Source organism: Tricharina praecox (assembly GCF_024521635.1).
Source record: "Tricharina praecox strain CBS 144465 chromosome Unknown BZA05scaffold_1, whole genome shotgun sequence".
Lineage (NCBI taxonomy): Eukaryota > Fungi > Ascomycota > Pezizomycetes > Pezizales > Pyronemataceae > Tricharina > Tricharina praecox.
The window spans coordinates 3,114,313-3,130,076 of record NW_026250403.1 but is presented as its reverse complement, the minus strand read 5'-3'; the positions used below and the strand labels follow the sequence as shown (position 1 = coordinate 3,130,076).

Below are 15,764 nucleotides of genomic sequence, written 5' to 3'. Positions count from 1 at the left end.
GGGCGCCATTGATCGAGGTGAATGCGTTCCCCGCTGGCGGAGTTATGCCGGGACATACCCGAATATCAGACGTCGTAGGGAGCATCGATGCGCCACGAATGGTCGTCTTGTGCAACACAGCACCGAGCAGACATCTATTCTTGCGCGTGGCCGCGATGCTCTTTCCGTTCATTCCCCGATGCATGTTACTATCTGCGGGGTCAACTTGGTTTCTGCGACGAGTAATGGTGACTGAAAACGGCCCGTTCGAATAGAAGTTGCAGCAAGGACGGGAGGTGATTTGCCGGTATGCAGTGTCACCCCAAAGTCGGTGCGATGGCTGTAGAAACAGCCATGCGGATGCTGAATCCTGATGCTGGCGGTATATATGCGGAGTACATAGTAGTAGGTCCGTGTATTAGGTAGCCATTACCAGACAAATATCATGCGGAGAGCAATCTGGTAGATTGCAGGTAAAAGGATACCGGTATGTACTTCTTTCATGGAGTAGAGCACCGGTATCTTAGGGGGAGGGTTCTCCCCTGATTGAGATCTCTTTGGGTGGCTGTCTGTGCTTTGGTCCGTCCTTTGGCTTAACCACGATTGTTACGCTGCACCGACCGACCGATGCACCATTGCACCGTGGGCTTTTAGCCGGGAGCACCTCGAATCACGTTGCGCTCTGTGAACGACAACGCCGATGCATTGGCATAGTCTTGGGCAGGTGAGTAGCCCAAGCACAAGGCCCAGAGCCAATCACGAGTCTGCCATGCGCCAGATACCCAGACGCGATTCAGCCAAATCTTGGGGGGAACCAACGGAATGGTGCCGGCTGCAGTTCCGGTCGTACTCGCTGGAAGAGCTCCACCGCTGTCAACGCGCGTCCGAGGCCATGGCCCCCCGCATGCTCATCCCTTGAGGCTTGTGGGGGCGCTTATTCTTGAACTCATGGAGTCTGGACGTAGTAGTTAGTGGGGTTTCGGGGGATCAGGGTCGACAACGCGTACGGCACCGACCATGTACCTCCCTACCCTGACGCTGCTGATCAGTGTGGGAGAAAATGGCAATCACCGTGTACCATACCAGGTAAACGCGCTGAACAGTGGTGTACCAGTGAATTCGTTTGTCCCATTGGAGATGTCTTGGACTCTTCGAGACTCGAATTCGAATGGGCTGAACAGAGGCATCCCACTGCTCAGTACCCTCATTCCTTCTTCCGGAACAAACATGCGCTCCAGAGGCACCGCAATGTTCCGTTGGCCGGGCAAAATGCGATACGACGGTTGCCGTCTGATCGGGTTTCGGAATACGCTCTACAAAAGCAATTCGATGAGGCCAAAGACCCTCATGGTGGAGCGGCTGTGCAGCAGTTGTCCAATCAGCGCCAATTACGGTCAAGGTCCAAGGATCGTGGCTTTTCACCTAGGGTGTCTGGTTGGGTGCTGGTGTTGGTGGGGTGTGGGGAAATGCGGGGGCGGAATGCATGCATTAGTTAGTAAGTTAGCTGCACTGAGCTTCCCTTCCTTGTCGGGCACACCAAGCCTTTTCCCCGGCTGCGGAATGCGGTTTCGTCTGCCTTGATCATCCATGTCGTGTATGTATGATAGTAACTAGCGTACTCGTACAGAGTTGCGGCCTGCATGTGCTCAATCGCTCAACGATTCGGATCAGAGGAGGACTGTCTGTCTGGAGGGTGCGCAAGGCATTCAATGCGAACAAGATGGCTGGCTGGCAATATCAATCTGGCGCGTGCCAAGTCCGTCCCAGTTCCGGATCTTCCGCGGATCCGCGCGCTCTCGAGTGTGCGGATCGGAGTCCTCGGGATCGGCCTAAAGTGCTCCGTATGTGCTGGCGGCGCCGCGCAACGGATAGCAAGTCGAGAGGCGCTGGCGGTCGCGGACGTTCTCGGACGGACGGTGATCGAGCTACAGAGCTCTTCGGAAAGCTACCCGATGGAAGGGAACCTTCGAGGACCATAAGATCCAGCAGCTCCACGGACTGAACACCTTGCCGTCCATCTTGATGCTGAAGTGCTAGGACCCCGATAGCCTGCAGCCGTTCAGTGTCTGGGTTACGGTATGTGCCAGGTGCTTCAGGCAGCGAGTCTTGCTGGGCTCCGGCATCGTTGCGACCTCCCAATTCCCCACCGCCCCCCGTGGAGCTACGCACTTCGGGCTCACCGTCTACCCCACGTCCGCCCCACAATCCGCTTATGTGGTGATCTGCACTAGTCCTGGAAATGCTATCAGCAGCGAGCACATCCGCCTGCATCCAATCCCACCCATCCCGGATTTCGACTACACCAAACCATCATCGAGGATGTGGCACAGATCGAATAAAGTACTTGCTTGCAGGATGGTCGCAGTCGGCGCGTGGGGGCGGAGTCGGCTGCGTGAGTTAGGATGGACAGTGCAGCGGGAATTGGGAAGTGGTTAGCTCGAGCCCTTGAGATTCTGTTGATGCCGCCTCGAAGCGAGCGGTCCTGGGCACTCATAGCAAGACCGGAGAGCATTTAAAGACCTTGATGTGGCCCCGTAATTCTTCTTTTCCTCACGCTCTCCAGTGATCTCCTACCCAGCTCACCTACAGAGAAATCCCACAACTTCTGCAATCATGGCTATTCCCGACGAGGTCGACATCATTGTGTGCGGAGGTGAGTTGGAAAGATTCCACAGTCCTAAGCTCTTAACTGCAGCATTTCTGACTTTGATGTTTCTCCAGGTGGTTCTTGCGGATGTGTGATTGCCGGTCGTCTCGCCAACCTCGACCCGAAACTGAAGGTCCTCCTTCTCGAGGCCGGTGAGAACAACATCAACAACCCATGGGTTTACAGGCCGGGAATCTTCCCCCGGAACATGAAGCTGGACTCCAAGACCGCCAGTTTCTACCAGGCACAACGTACGCGTTCCCCGAGTGTGCAATTCTTGAGACTGGAATCGTTGTTGACATTGGAATAGCGAGTGAGCATCTCCTCGGTAGAGCCCCCATCGTCCCCTGCGCCAATGTTCTCGGTGGAGGGTCTTCGATCAACTTCATGATGTACACCCGAGCTTCGGCCTCGGACTACGATGACTTCCGGACTCCCGGCTGGACCACTAAGGAGCTTTTGCCGTTGATGCGCAAGGTAGATACATCTTAGTAGCCCGATTCCATTGAACTTGAGCTGACAGAAATTCGCAGCATGAAACTTACCAGAGGCCTTCCAACAACCGTGAACTCCACGGATTCGAGGGACCCATCAAGGTCTCTTTCGGCAACTACACCTACCCGATGATGCAGGATTTCCTCCGCGCCGTCGAGACTCAGGGCATTCCCGTCACCGACGATCTTCAAGATCTCGAGACCGCTCACGGAGCGGAGCACTGGCTCAAGTGGATCAACAGGGACACTGGACGCCGCAGCGACTCGGCTTCTGCCTACATCCACAGCACCATGCGAAACAAGGGCAACCTCTACCTGCTGTGCAACACTAAGATCGACAAGATCCTTTTCGAGGGTAACCGCGCAGTTGGAGTCAGGACCATCCCCACCAAGCCCGTCGGCGGTACCAACAACCAAGAGGCCAAGATCTTCCGCGCCAGGAAGCAGATCGTCGTCTCGTGCGGAACCCTCAGTTCGCCACTTGTCCTTCAGCGCTCCGGTATTGGTGCCACCGAGACTCTCCGCGCTGCCGGTGTTAAGCCCTTCATCGATCTCCCCGGTGTCGGTCAAAACTTCCAGGACCACTACCTGACATTCTCGGTCTTCCGCGCAAAGCCCGACACCGAGACTTTCGACGACTTCGTCCGTGGCGACCCAGTTGTCCAGAAGAAGGTCTTCGACGAATGGAACGCCACCGGTGGCGGTCCTCTGTCGACCAACGGAATCGAAGCAGGAGTCAAGATCCGACCCACCGAGCAGGAACTGGTCGACATGGGCCCCGAGTTCCGCGAGGGATGGAACTCCTACTTCAAGAACAAGCCCGACAAGCCTGTCATGCACTACTCGCTTATCTCCGGATTCTTCGGTGACCACATGCAGATCCCTCCCGGAAAGTTCTTCTCCATGTTCCACTTCCTGGAGTACCCGTTCTCTCGCGGTTACACCAAGATCACTTCCGCCAACCCCTACGCCATGCCCGAGTTCGATGCCGGTTTCATGAACGACTCCCGAGACATGGGCCCCATGATCTGGTCGTACAAGAAGTCCCGAGAGACCGCGCGCCGCATGGACTGCTACGCCGGCGAGGTGACCTCCCTGCACCCCACGTTCCGCTACGACTCCACTGCGCGAGCGGAGGACCTGTCGCTCGAAGACACCCTCAAGTACGCCGGCAAGGATCACATCACCGCTGGAATCTACCACGGCTCCTGGGCGACCAAGTCGTCCAAGACCGCCGACCCCGATGCCAACCACCTCAACAGCAATCAAGTTTCTGTCCGCGGCGACTTGAAGTACAGCAAGGAGGACGACCTCGCCATCGACGAGTGGGTCCGCCGCCACGTCGAGACCACCTGGCACTGTCTGGGTACCTGCTCGATGGCTCCCCGCGAGGGTAACGAGATCGTCAAGCACGGTGTCTTGGACCCGCGCCTGAACGTCCACGGAACCAAGGGCCTCAAGGTTGCCGATCTGTCCATCTGCCCCGACAACGTCGGCTGCAACACCTACTCGACCGCGCTGTTGATCGGAGAGAAGGCGGCCATGCTCGTTGCCGAGGACCTCGGATACTCCGGCGACGCCCTCAAGATGACAATCCCTACTTGGCACAACGGAACTTACGAGACGACCGGCTTGGCCCGTCTTTAGGCTTTCCACCACCACCGCCACCAAGCCATCATCATCTTCGCGTCTTTTCTTTTCTTTCTGGGTCAATAGTTTTTTGTTGTTTCCGCGTATGCAGTACTCCTCGGGAAGAGGGGTTTGTTGGGATTTAAGGGTTTCATTCATGGTTCATGTGGGTTACGATATTTTTACGACTGTCTTTTGCTGGTTTTGTTAGCCTTTCGATTCGATTGTTCATAGCTTTTTCTTCCTTTTACTTCAGAATATGCCTTTGTTTATGATAGCAAATATGACTGTTTATTCTTCATGCATTGGCTACACTCGCGGGTACGATTGACTATCGAGTGCTATGTGAAGTCATTGAGACAGGCCAATTCCAGATCACCGGTTCTAAGCCAGCAACTAAAACTCCGCAATACCACCACCACCACCACCACCACCACCACCACCACCACCACCACCACAGTCTCTACCTGTAGTGCGGACTCCGGATGTATACCTCTGCATCGTGTCAAGCATGGATGGGTTGATACCGCCCAGGAGTCGTGAGGTAGATGTGGTACAGGAACTTTTCGTCAGATACCTATAGCTCCTTCTGTTCCGGCTAGCTCGCTGAACTCGTATGTCGTTCAGCCTTCGAGTGGGAGAGATATGCCGAGATGCTCTCATTAGAAAGTACCCGGCCCTTCATTGTTTCGCGTACTTTTTCAGACGCCGCATTTTTGTGGTGTATCTATAGTTATGTAGTGGCAGGTTAGCATTGTAGGTAGTAACGGATCTTAGATTGTAGGTACTTCATCTTGTTTGGCCGCTGGCGGACCGCTCCAACCTATCAACTTCCATAGCAGCATCAACCAACTGCAGGCTGTAGCCACTTGTCCATCGCCTGCTCATATTCACCGTGGTGACGGGCTAGGTACACCACTCTTCGCCTTGTCTGCTAAGTGCTTCGATCTCTTGTCTGCGAGCCTTCATACCCCGTTGAATGTGGGAGCAGCATAACTGTAGTCTGTACAAGTACTGCCTTCTGATCGTCATCGTAAAGGTAAACCCGCCTTTTTTTTGTCCCTTCGTATCCGGACAGTAGCACTGGCTCAGGCTTAGGTGTAGGACTCCAATGAACTGGACTTGCCGTGGCCCGTGGGGGATGACGTGTGGCCCACTTAAGATTGTTACCGGCGAAGAAACCGAAAACGCCCTGCCTGCTGGAACTTCCGCTGCAAATGTCGCGTCGCGAAACGTGAAAGCTACGGAAATCGCCAAGCTCTTGCTACCACAGTTTTCAGTTAGAGCTGTGGATAGTTCCAAAATCATTTCTTGTTTGACTCGACCTTGCCCCGCCCCTTGCCCCGCCGCCGACGCCGTGTCGCCCAACCCATCACCATAGAACCAAGTTTCAGTACAGTGTTCCACCCACCAGTCACCGGTGCTCAAGACAGCAGTACAGTACAGTGTTAACATGATGGCGCACAGTCTTCAACTACCCCCAAACCTGATGTGATGGAATTCGGTTGGGCGTTGCGGATGTGCGGGGCTTCCAAGTATCGGTATCGTAGTTGCTCGAAGAAAGTTTCTCGATGGAGCCGTGCTTGGAATTGTACATCTCAGGGTTGACAGGGTTGGACATGATGGGTAATGCGGGGAGCGGTGGGTGATTGTATTGGAAGGTATTGTTTTGATAGCGCTGGGCCGGGCTCATAACGGGTTGGAAAGCATGAATGAATGGAAAGAATCTGGAGGCCTCAAGAGAACATACAAGGAGGCTGGTAGGTGGCCAGTGCCCGCCGCCGTCGTCATGACCAAGTAACCACCTGCGCAACGACTATGCAATGAATGACTCGATATTACAACAGTTTGGACCATCCCAAGACCGAGTGCGATTCCGTGGTGCGGACGAGTGATCTCGAGTGGCGACAGCGCGACAGCATCCAGCCCCGAAAGAACCCCAGCATATTGCGGCCAGTGGATGGTGAAAGCGCCTTTCGTGGAGGGTGGCTAGGGGATGGGCCAGTCATGGTCGATTACTCCCCTCCAAATTCCGGTAGCCAAAGATAGGTAGCCAGGGCCCAGTACTGTGGTTTGGTTTTGGCATATGTAGACACGTTTCGACTACCCTACGTGAAACTGTATTTAATGTGTGTAAATGTTATTAGATTGCGGAGAGTTATAGATTTTATTGCCAGAGTGACGCCAGCCAGCGTCGGCCTGCCGAGCGTCCTGAAGCCATCCGGCGGCTATAAGCGCCCATCCGGGCTAAGGGTTGGCTACGGTGCTCGACGGAGTGCCTAGTTGAGGGGTGGTGGAGGAGATCGCCACGATGAACCTATTGCTACTGCGGCGGCAGAGGAAACCGGCAAGTGAACAAGAAAGCGAGCAAGAGGTGCGAGGAGATTTACGGTACCCAGCTTAAAGACGTGTTTATTCTCGTATTTTATTTAATACCCGTCAAACGCAAAACGCAAAACTCGCAGGAACTTGTGCTCCACTGTCCACGCACCATTGACGGACTTCGTACGATTCATGAACATGCTACAACCACAGTACAAACTCCATAACCCTCGCCCCGCAACCAGGCAGACTGGGCGACAGTGCCCAGATCTTCACCAGCTCGATCGCGGGGTCCACTTCCTTGAGAATTCGGACATACTGCGCCGCGGTCCTCTCCGCCCCAGCCAGATGCGCCATCATCAGCAGATCGCGATGTGCCAGCGTCTTTGGTGCGTTCATCTCTGGCACGATCATCTAGGTACACGAACGAAATTAGCAAGTATCCGCCCTAGTTATCCGCTCATGACGGTGGTTGTGTACTTACATCTGTCACCAGCAACCTCGACACGCTCGGCTCCATTGCCGCCACGATAGGCTTCAGGATCCTCGCGCAGTAGCGATCACTCCAGTCGTGGAGGATATGCCGTAGGAAGTACGCAGCTGCACGCTTGACCGGCTGCTCTCCCGCCAGAAAGTCGAGTGCGGCCCACTCGAACTTGTGGGAGAGGTCGGCGGGACATTCCTCCCGGCCGGTATCGACCGCACTGGCAAAGTCCTGCACGATGAACCGGAGGTCTGCCCGCGGATACCGCCGACCGATCGAGATCATCACGTGGCCTTTGCCGCCCCCGACATCCACGATCTTACCGCCGTGCTGGGCAAGGCGCTCGAAGGGGAAAATGTCTGCGATGCAGCTGATGGAGGTCAGTAACGACATCTACACTAGAGAATAGTTGAGACGAGTGATGCATACCCGACTTCGTACGACAGCTTGACGGTTCCCGCCATGGCATCGCCGAAGCGCACACCCATTTCAGGATGCTTATTGAGATAGTCGAAGAACCCCAAGTTGGTCCCATAAGCACGACCGAACGCAGTCTTGGTTGGCTCAGTCATATTCTGATACCCAGCATCCTTCAAGGCCTCTGGGAGGTGAGCAGCCGCACGCATACACTCGGTCCCACTGTATCGCCGGACGTTAGCCCTCCGCTAGGTACCATCAATACTTCGGCCAAAACTTGGAACGCACCCAAACATCATCAGCGCCTTGACGCCGCTGTCCCGCATACTTGCCGATCGTGCGGTATGTCGATACGTCTGCGGGGAGATCTCCTCGAAGATGAATAGTGGGGTCAGAGCGCGCATGATGCGTACTATCTCCCGTTAGTCTTCACTCCTCACCTACAGAAAATCCAATTGAGAGCGTACCGATAATAGTTTCATCGGCTCCAGTAATTACCGCAAGCTGCTGCGCGCTCATGGGCTGCGCCAGCGGGAGGACCAAAGGTAGGTTTAGGTCCACGGCTATGTTGATCGCCGTCACCTCGAAGGACTGCGGCACCCAATCAGCCGTCTTTTTTTCTTTTTCTTCCGCTAACTAGGGGAGTAGAGGCAAGGCACGAACCTGGCGGGATATGTCATACAACCCTGCTGGTCCGGTGGTGAGGGCGATGATGCGTTCTGCGGCATCGATGATGGCTCGGTGCGCATTGAACCCCACCGACTCTGTGGGGACAGCTGTAGCCGTCCCCGGTCTGAAGCTGGGCGGGGGAAGACCGCTGCTGCCGAGACTCTCGAGGTACGTCGAGATGTTGTCGGTGAGCGTGCGGCCCAAGGCGATCAGATGCTGGGCGTCTTCGTCTGCGGTGAGGACCATCGTGATTGACTTTGAGCTGGGTAATCTAAGGATCGGCCCCAATTACAGACGTACCGATGTACTTATAGGGGAACGAAGTACCTACCATTGAATTCCCATCCGCATTCCTCCCAATCAAACATTCTCGCCGAAGCGAGGGGGGGGGACGGGCTCCATTCAAAATGCAGATAACACCTTATGCGGACATCTCTCGCCTATGAGTTTGAAAGAAGTTGAAACCCACTCCTGTTTTGGGACGCGGTAAGGACGTCGTGGGTACATAGTTGGAGAGTCCATGGCCACAACCGCGTCTTAGTTATCGCCCAGAATGTCAGAATCCGCTTTGCAACTGCAATACATCTAGCTTTCTCCTGAGTCCCGCGTCTCAAAGCCCCGGGATAACCCTTTATGGCGCCAGCCTGCAACTCTATGAGGCTGTGAGTACTACCGACCCGCGGAGTTAAACGCTGCAGATCATACCCACGCGCCAAAAGTAAATTCTCGCGGTCGAAATCGACGCCATGCATCCATATGCATGTGCAGGAATACGCGATGTGGGCCCGCAGGCGGTCGCCGGTCGGTAGTCGCTTCATGAGCTAGGTGGGCGACATGCTTCCGCAGCCAATCGATCCAGATTTAAGAAGCCATTGGGCTTGCTTTTGGTACATACATACACACTCGACATCGCTTGGGATAGGCACTCTCGTTCTCGTTCACTGTCTTCCTTTTTAATAATACTCTACCTCCCTCTCCCGCCTCCCGACTCTCAAAGTCATAGACGTCCCCGAGGTGCGCCATCTCGTTGCTCTCATTCCCCCGCCTCCGCCACTGCTGCAGGGTCAATGGCTCCCCGCAGGCTCGCACACTTTGAATGGTTCGCTTACTTTCCCAGCCTCGTCTGCCGCTGGGCCTAGCCCGCGCACATCGGTGCGCGCTGCGCAACAAGTTCCGAATGGCCGGGCTGGGCTACACCCTAGGTTGGCGGAGAGTGCATGTACTCGTCCAAGTGCGCCGGCGGAGGCAGAGGCATTATAGGGCGCGCTGAGTGTGTCGCCACAACTCTTGCCATAGGTAACGTCTCCCGCTGCTCGCCTTCACAGCGCCGATTCTCATCCCCCCGGAAGCGGCCATACGGCTTCAAGTCGAGTGATGCTTTATGATCAGCACCCGATCCCCCCCGACGCCTGCCGCCACCGGTCGAGCTCTCTAGAATCCACAGTGGTCACTCTTCCGGCGAAGCTTCTATCAGAGCCGCGGGCGATATTGATCCATCTCCGCGGATGAAATTCCGCTCCCCGCCCCCGCCCCGCCCCCTGGTCCCCGCAACTCACACATGCCAGATGCCAGATGCCACACGCCACATGCTACACGCCACACGCCACATGCCATCTGCCATCAGTCTACCCCGCATTTCTCACCAGCATGTTTCATTCCAATCAAACCGCCCCTAGGCCTCTCAGAAAGTGCATACCTACTTGTTACATACCAGCGACCTTCTGGAAGCGGCGGGCGATCATCGAGATCGGAATGGAAGACATGCTTCCTACGCTATGCCTATTGCAACCCTGCGCCTCTGCAGGTCTACACCTCTCCACCTTTCCACTGCTTCTTGCGGATGTAGATGTGGATGTGGATGTGGATGTGGATGTGGATGTGGATGTGAACATCAAGTTCCGCCAAACCGTTGGAAAAAGGAATCTACAAATGTACATCATACAGGCTCCTTATGTATGATATGTACCGACCAGCCTGTGGCCTGTCTGCACGGCTTATCTCATCTGCAATGTCATGCATCCTGCAGACATATACATGCCTACATACACATGGACAGCTTGGCGACTGACCAGTGACTCCTTTATGGCGCATGGGAGATCACGGTGGAGGATGGAGCAGCGAGAATCGAAGGAGGAGGAAGAGGAGCCTGGAGGAGGAGCGGGTGGGAGTGAGTAGTACTGGTACCGTACACGGCTGACAAACGGCTGACAAACAACTGACAGAGCCATGTGCGGGTGCGGGTGCGGGTGCGTCAAATCCCATCACGCCTAAGGCGCCAACCGCAACCGCAACCAGGCGTCCGTATCCCCCGAGACCAGACCGAATCCGGGGACTATGTATGTACAATACTTCCACCGGCTTGAATAGCCTGGTTCAGTGGTTTATGCTTTGTGCCCATCGTATTCACGACCAGCGGGCGCCCCAATGCCGTGTCCCAGACTATGTATAATGTATGTATTTCTACCGGCTTGAGTAGCCCGGTTCAGTGCCTTATGCTTTGTGCCATCGTATTCACAACCAGCGCCGCAAATCCCGACGCCCGACGCCCGTGTCCCAGTCTCCAGGGCCCAGATATACATACATACAAGGCATTTTGGTGCAACGTAAGTACTAGGTACTCCTACCCGGTGGCTGCAAGTAACATAACGTATGTTTTCCCCCGTGACGGTGACGGGCCTACGGCCATGCGCAGCTTTCGAAATAGATGCTATCATGTGTTAGGTAGGGTATATCAAAGTACCTAGTACCTAGGTTGAGGCGGTGGCGGGTGCGTGCTGAGTAGGTAGGTATATCTACCTCTGTATGTACCATATTGAGCCGTGTACTAAAGTCAAAAGCATTATGGCAGCCACATATGAGGGCGATTTTGACACTAGAGTTTTGGGGGAAAAATACTAATATTAGTATTTTTCCCCCAAAACTCTTGTCGTAAAATAAGGCTTAGTCAGGGTTTTCAAATTCCAGCTCTGATTGTTGAATATGGCTTCTTCAATCCTGAGTGCAGTGAAAATCACTCCCGACCCGTAAGCCTTCTGCAACCACTACGGGCCTGCCCGTCTTGGAAGTTCATAAGAGTTCTATATGGGCTCTGTAGGGAATCTTGAAAAATAAGGATTAGTAAGGCTTATATGCTCATAAAGATTCCTGAATCCTAAGCAGCACATAATGACTTCTTATGCGACAAGCCTTATCTCATACAATGCTTATCACTTGTTGATGCTCTTCTTCCGTAACCTTATATACCTAAAGTTTAAACTACTCTCCTTCCCCGCTTCCCAGTCCCTCGCCACCATTCCCATACCGACTCCCGCTCGCCATAGTACTGTGTCCCCCTACTGCTCCTCGTTGTGGAAAACTTGCGGGCATCGAGGGAGTAAGTGGAGGAAGTGATGGAGGACCTATCTGGGACCGGATGGACGATTCCCAGGCCTAGTGATGGGGGAGCTGTTAGCGAGAGGATGAGCTGTCAGCGAGGCGATGAAGTGATGGAGGACCTAGGAGGACATGTCAGCGAGAGAGGAAAGTGATGGGGAGCTGTGGCGAGAGAAGGAACTATTAGAAAGATGAGGAGGAGTTGTTAGAAAGATGAAGAGGACGGGCCGTGAGTTCGCGAGTTTAAAACTGCAAAATAAGCTTCATCATGTCTGTCTTCAGAAAACTCTGCGCCTAACAATATGTTAGCACATATCTGGCGGGGTTGATACTGTCGGAGCTGCCTCTCTCTCTCTCATCATCATCATCTACAGAGTACATAGACGGTAAACCCCCTATCTCCGCTCCCTCCTCTCGACCCGCCGCCGCTGATGTCAAGCTGGTTGATTTTCGCATATGCTCTACCAACTCATAAGAGTGATAGAACCCATAGGTCTGAATAAGGCTCATTGAAGGCTTGTATGATGCATGTGAAGAGATTGAGAGTGTGGTGCTCTAAGGATTTTCTGTCTCGAACTGATATATCCCATAATGCTTCACAAAACCTGCCAGGTTCACAGTCATTATTGTACGGCAGTGCTGTGCATTTCAACAATGACGATATAGGACTGACTAAAGCTATGAGGCTTACAAAGTGAGAAGGCCGATTTATGCGATGGTGGTTTTCGCTGCATAGGCATTATGTAGGAGTTACGACAATTTTAGAGAAATGAGAACATCAGCCTTAGTTTAACACAGCCCTTACTGAGGCCTCACGAGCTCAACGCGCTTATAGCTGGCTTATACGAGGACTGTTTGCCTATTCAAGCCCTACATAAGGCTAACGACATTAGTACACGGCTCAATATGGTACGTATAGTATGCACGTGCAGCACGTTGAATATACATCTCCATTGACGCGTTCTTGCCGTAGGGAAGTAGATGCAGTGTTGGTAGAGTACCGGCGTACCGGCGTACAGGCGGCCGACTGCGGTCCTCCGGCAGGCACGGTAAGCCCAGTATATGTACACCATAGACACGGTAAGCACGGCCGTCGGTATCCCCAACCGGCGCATCAATTCGTCGGTAGAATCCTTAGCCAAGCAAAATTCCGAGTGAGAGTGCCGTACCGTAGTTACATAACCATTGGCAGTCGCGCAAGCATGTGATGCACGTATGTGTGTGTGCGTGTGTGTGTGTGTGGGGGTGGTGGGCGCCTCGAACAAAAGTCGTTGCAGGAGCCGTTTCGCATCACGTATCGCATCGCAACCGAACTGTCAGGAATTTTTATGTTAGCGGAGCGAGAAGAGGGAAGAGAGGGATATGTAGACGGGATTTGCCGGAGGGTGTCTGGGGTGATTGGAACTTGGTGGTGGTGGTGGTGGTGGTGGCGCAGCGCTTTGAACTCGAACTTGAGGATACCGGATGCTGCTACATACTAGCAGGTGGGTTGGGTCGTGTGGATGTCTTAGGCGCGGGTTAACGGTTGGCGATAATTTCTGGCGAATCAGAGGACGAACAGAAGGTCTGAAGAATATGGGACATCCTGGCCGGCTACTCTACGGTGGAAGGGATGGGATGGGATGGGATGGACGAAGATGCTGGTGGGTGGATGGGAGCGGGGAGAGAGACAGGCTTGGTAGTTACTCTCCGTTATGGCGACTCACGAGCTCGGCCTTCTTCCCCTCCCCTCCCCCCCCTCCCCCCCTCCCCCTGCCTGCCTGCTCCGTCGCCGCAGCCTTCGCTTTGTGTTGCGATCGAGATCCAGTGCAAGCCGACAGAATCCCGACCATTCCTCCTGACCAGTGACCATACCACACTCACCGCACACACCACACACACACCACACATGTCGCGGTTCCAGCCGAAGATGCCAAATTGTGAGCACTCTACTTCATGCGAGGGTTGATGAGTTGAGGGTGTGGAAGGGGTGATGGATGGTGACAAGTTGCTATGTACCGTAGGTGGACGGTGGAGGTGGGCCCTTCCCTTCCTTCCCCGCATCCTGACTAACTGACGGTTATTTCTGGAATGGGGTTGGCGCGCCCACCCACCAGTGACCACCCTCCACCCACCACCACCCACCACTCTCGATAATACCGGCGGACCCAAGATCGTCTGGTTGCATCGCTGTGGAAGCTGGCACTGCACCAATGTGACATGTTCGTTCGCCTTTGCCGTCTGCACATGGTAGCTGGAAGGAAGGAAGGGGAAGCACAGCAGCAGCAGCAGCGGCACAGCCAACGGCATCATACTTCTCGTTCGCCGGTGTCTGTACTCAGGCGGGCCGTCAACGCGGCGAGAGAAGTAGGGACTACCAGCATGTGGAGCTATGTAGTGTACATTCATACATGGCCTTGTGTCCAGAGGTGGTGCGTGTGTGTGGGACGTGTGTGAAGTGAAGAGGTGATAGTTAAATCACTCACGGCGCAGCACGCCATCTCCATCATACATCCATCCATCCCCATATGCATCCCCCATCCGGCCAAAGAGGTAAATGGAGTACAGACACCTCGTCCGAACATCACTGGCGGATTGAGTTTGCAAGGGACAACTTGAGCTCTTTCTCCATCTTCTCCTCCTTCTCCTTCTTCTCCTTCTCCTTCTCCACTCCTTCCTTCTCCTTCCCCTTCTCCTTCCATTCCCACTGCTCCTCTCCCTCTCGTCCCAACGAGAAGGAGACTTATCGGGCTTGCCTTAGTTTCGCAGTGGACGGATGCTCCCCTGCAGATTCGGTACTTTTCCCTCTCTTCTCTGCGCTGCAAGGACGAGGGCCAGGGCCGGACTGTGCAGCTGGTCAAACAGAACACCAACCGACTAGTGGGGTTGGAATGACAGGCAGTTACCCAACCGCCGCGTGCAACGGGAGAAGGGGGAGGACGAGACGGGGGGGGGGGGGGGGGGGGGCGAGGCGAGAGGAGAGGAGACGTGCATGAGGAGGAAGCAGAAGAAGATGATGAAGAAGAAGTATCTCTTGTTCTGGGGAGGCAGCTAACTAATGCTGTTGCTGTTGCGAGACAAGACTATATGTACCAGGTAGGTACTGCGAGGTGCTACTGGACGAGATGCCAGCTGAAGTGAGCTGAGAATGCTACACGAGAGTACATACTCGTCATGAGTGCCAGTAGAGTAAGAGTACTGAGTTGCATGCCGTAGCTCAACGTCGTCATGGCCAGACACTGGCCTAGCGCGAAGAGGAAGAAGAAGAAATTACGAGACGCCCAGGCAAGATCTCTCGGAGAGAGCAATCAAGGTGCATCGCAAGTGCTCCGTTGTGTGGGAAACCTGGCTGCGTAGAGTGCCCGCCGGCGAAGCTGCCTGGTGATTCTGCTTACTTGCTTCTGCTGCATGTCGGTAGAAGGTGTTTCTGTGGCGCCTTGGGGTGGGTTCCGCGATGGCCATGTAGGCAGGAAGCAGACAGCCAGAGCGGTTGGAGGGGGGGATGGTTTAGAGTAGATACTTCCTTACAAGTTACATATGAGGTTCGTGGAGGGGGATGGAGGGAGGACGGGGCAGGGTGCGTACATATAATTAATTATTCCCACAGGCAGGCGATGAGCTCTGATCGTCCCCCTTCCCTTCCTCGGTTTTGGTTGGTTCCAACAAACAACCCCCTTCTTACTTCTACAGAGCAGAAGAGCTATCGGTCGGAAGGTGGCGGGAATTCTTCAGACACTGCTACCCATCCATATCCTCTGCCCCACACTTTCCC

General features: G+C 54.4%; 3 protein-coding genes across 3 annotated transcripts; 1 reads left to right on the top strand and 2 right to left on the bottom strand.

Annotated features, from left to right (window-relative positions):
* The first annotated feature begins 2,423 nt into the window (after window positions 1–2,423).
* BZA05DRAFT_428234 (alcohol oxidase protein) lies at window positions 2,424–5,052 on the top strand. Its single transcript, XM_051486091.1, has 4 exons — window positions 2,424–2,632; window positions 2,701–2,877; window positions 2,937–3,103; window positions 3,160–5,052. Exons 1-4 carry the CDS (start codon window positions 2,593–2,595, stop codon window positions 4,765–4,767), a joined length of 1,992 nt encoding a protein of 663 aa, XP_051344811.1. The 5' UTR covers window positions 2,424–2,592; the 3' UTR covers window positions 4,768–5,052.
* A 2,220-nt stretch (window positions 5,053–7,272) lies between these two features.
* On the bottom strand, window positions 7,273–8,887 carry BZA05DRAFT_414914 (O-methyltransferase-domain-containing protein; the record flags this gene model as incomplete). The annotated part of the gene is made up of 6 exons (XM_051485281.1): window positions 7,273–7,485; window positions 7,556–7,925; window positions 7,985–8,194; window positions 8,261–8,384; window positions 8,440–8,563; window positions 8,636–8,887. The coding sequence occupies 6 exons, from the start codon at window positions 8,885–8,887 to the stop codon at window positions 7,273–7,275; spliced, it is 1,293 nt and encodes a 430-aa protein (XP_051344810.1).
* A 5,689-nt stretch (window positions 8,888–14,576) lies between these two features.
* Window positions 14,577–15,539, bottom strand: BZA05DRAFT_432960 (uncharacterized protein; the record flags this gene model as incomplete). The annotated part of the gene is made up of 3 exons (XM_051486242.1): window positions 15,388–15,539; window positions 15,162–15,284; window positions 14,577–14,713 (listed from the first exon to the last, which is right to left on the bottom strand). The coding sequence occupies exons 1-3, from the start codon at window positions 15,452–15,454 to the stop codon at window positions 14,577–14,579; spliced, it is 327 nt and encodes a 108-aa protein (XP_051344809.1). The 5' UTR covers window positions 15,455–15,539.
* Between the last annotated feature and the right edge of the window lie 225 nt (window positions 15,540–15,764).

Excerpts from the sequence above, each read along its gene's own strand:
- BZA05DRAFT_428234 (XM_051486091.1), top strand. The coding sequence starts at position 2,593 with ATGGCTATTCCCGACGAGGTCGACATCATTGTGTGCGGAG. Across the intron at positions 2,633-2,700 it reads CGACATCATTGTGTGCGGAG|GTGGTTCTTGCGGATGTGTG; the intron begins GTGAGTTGGAAA and ends ATGTTTCTCCAG. Across the intron at positions 3,104-3,159 it reads TTTTGCCGTTGATGCGCAAG|CATGAAACTTACCAGAGGCC; the intron begins GTAGATACATCT and ends AGAAATTCGCAG.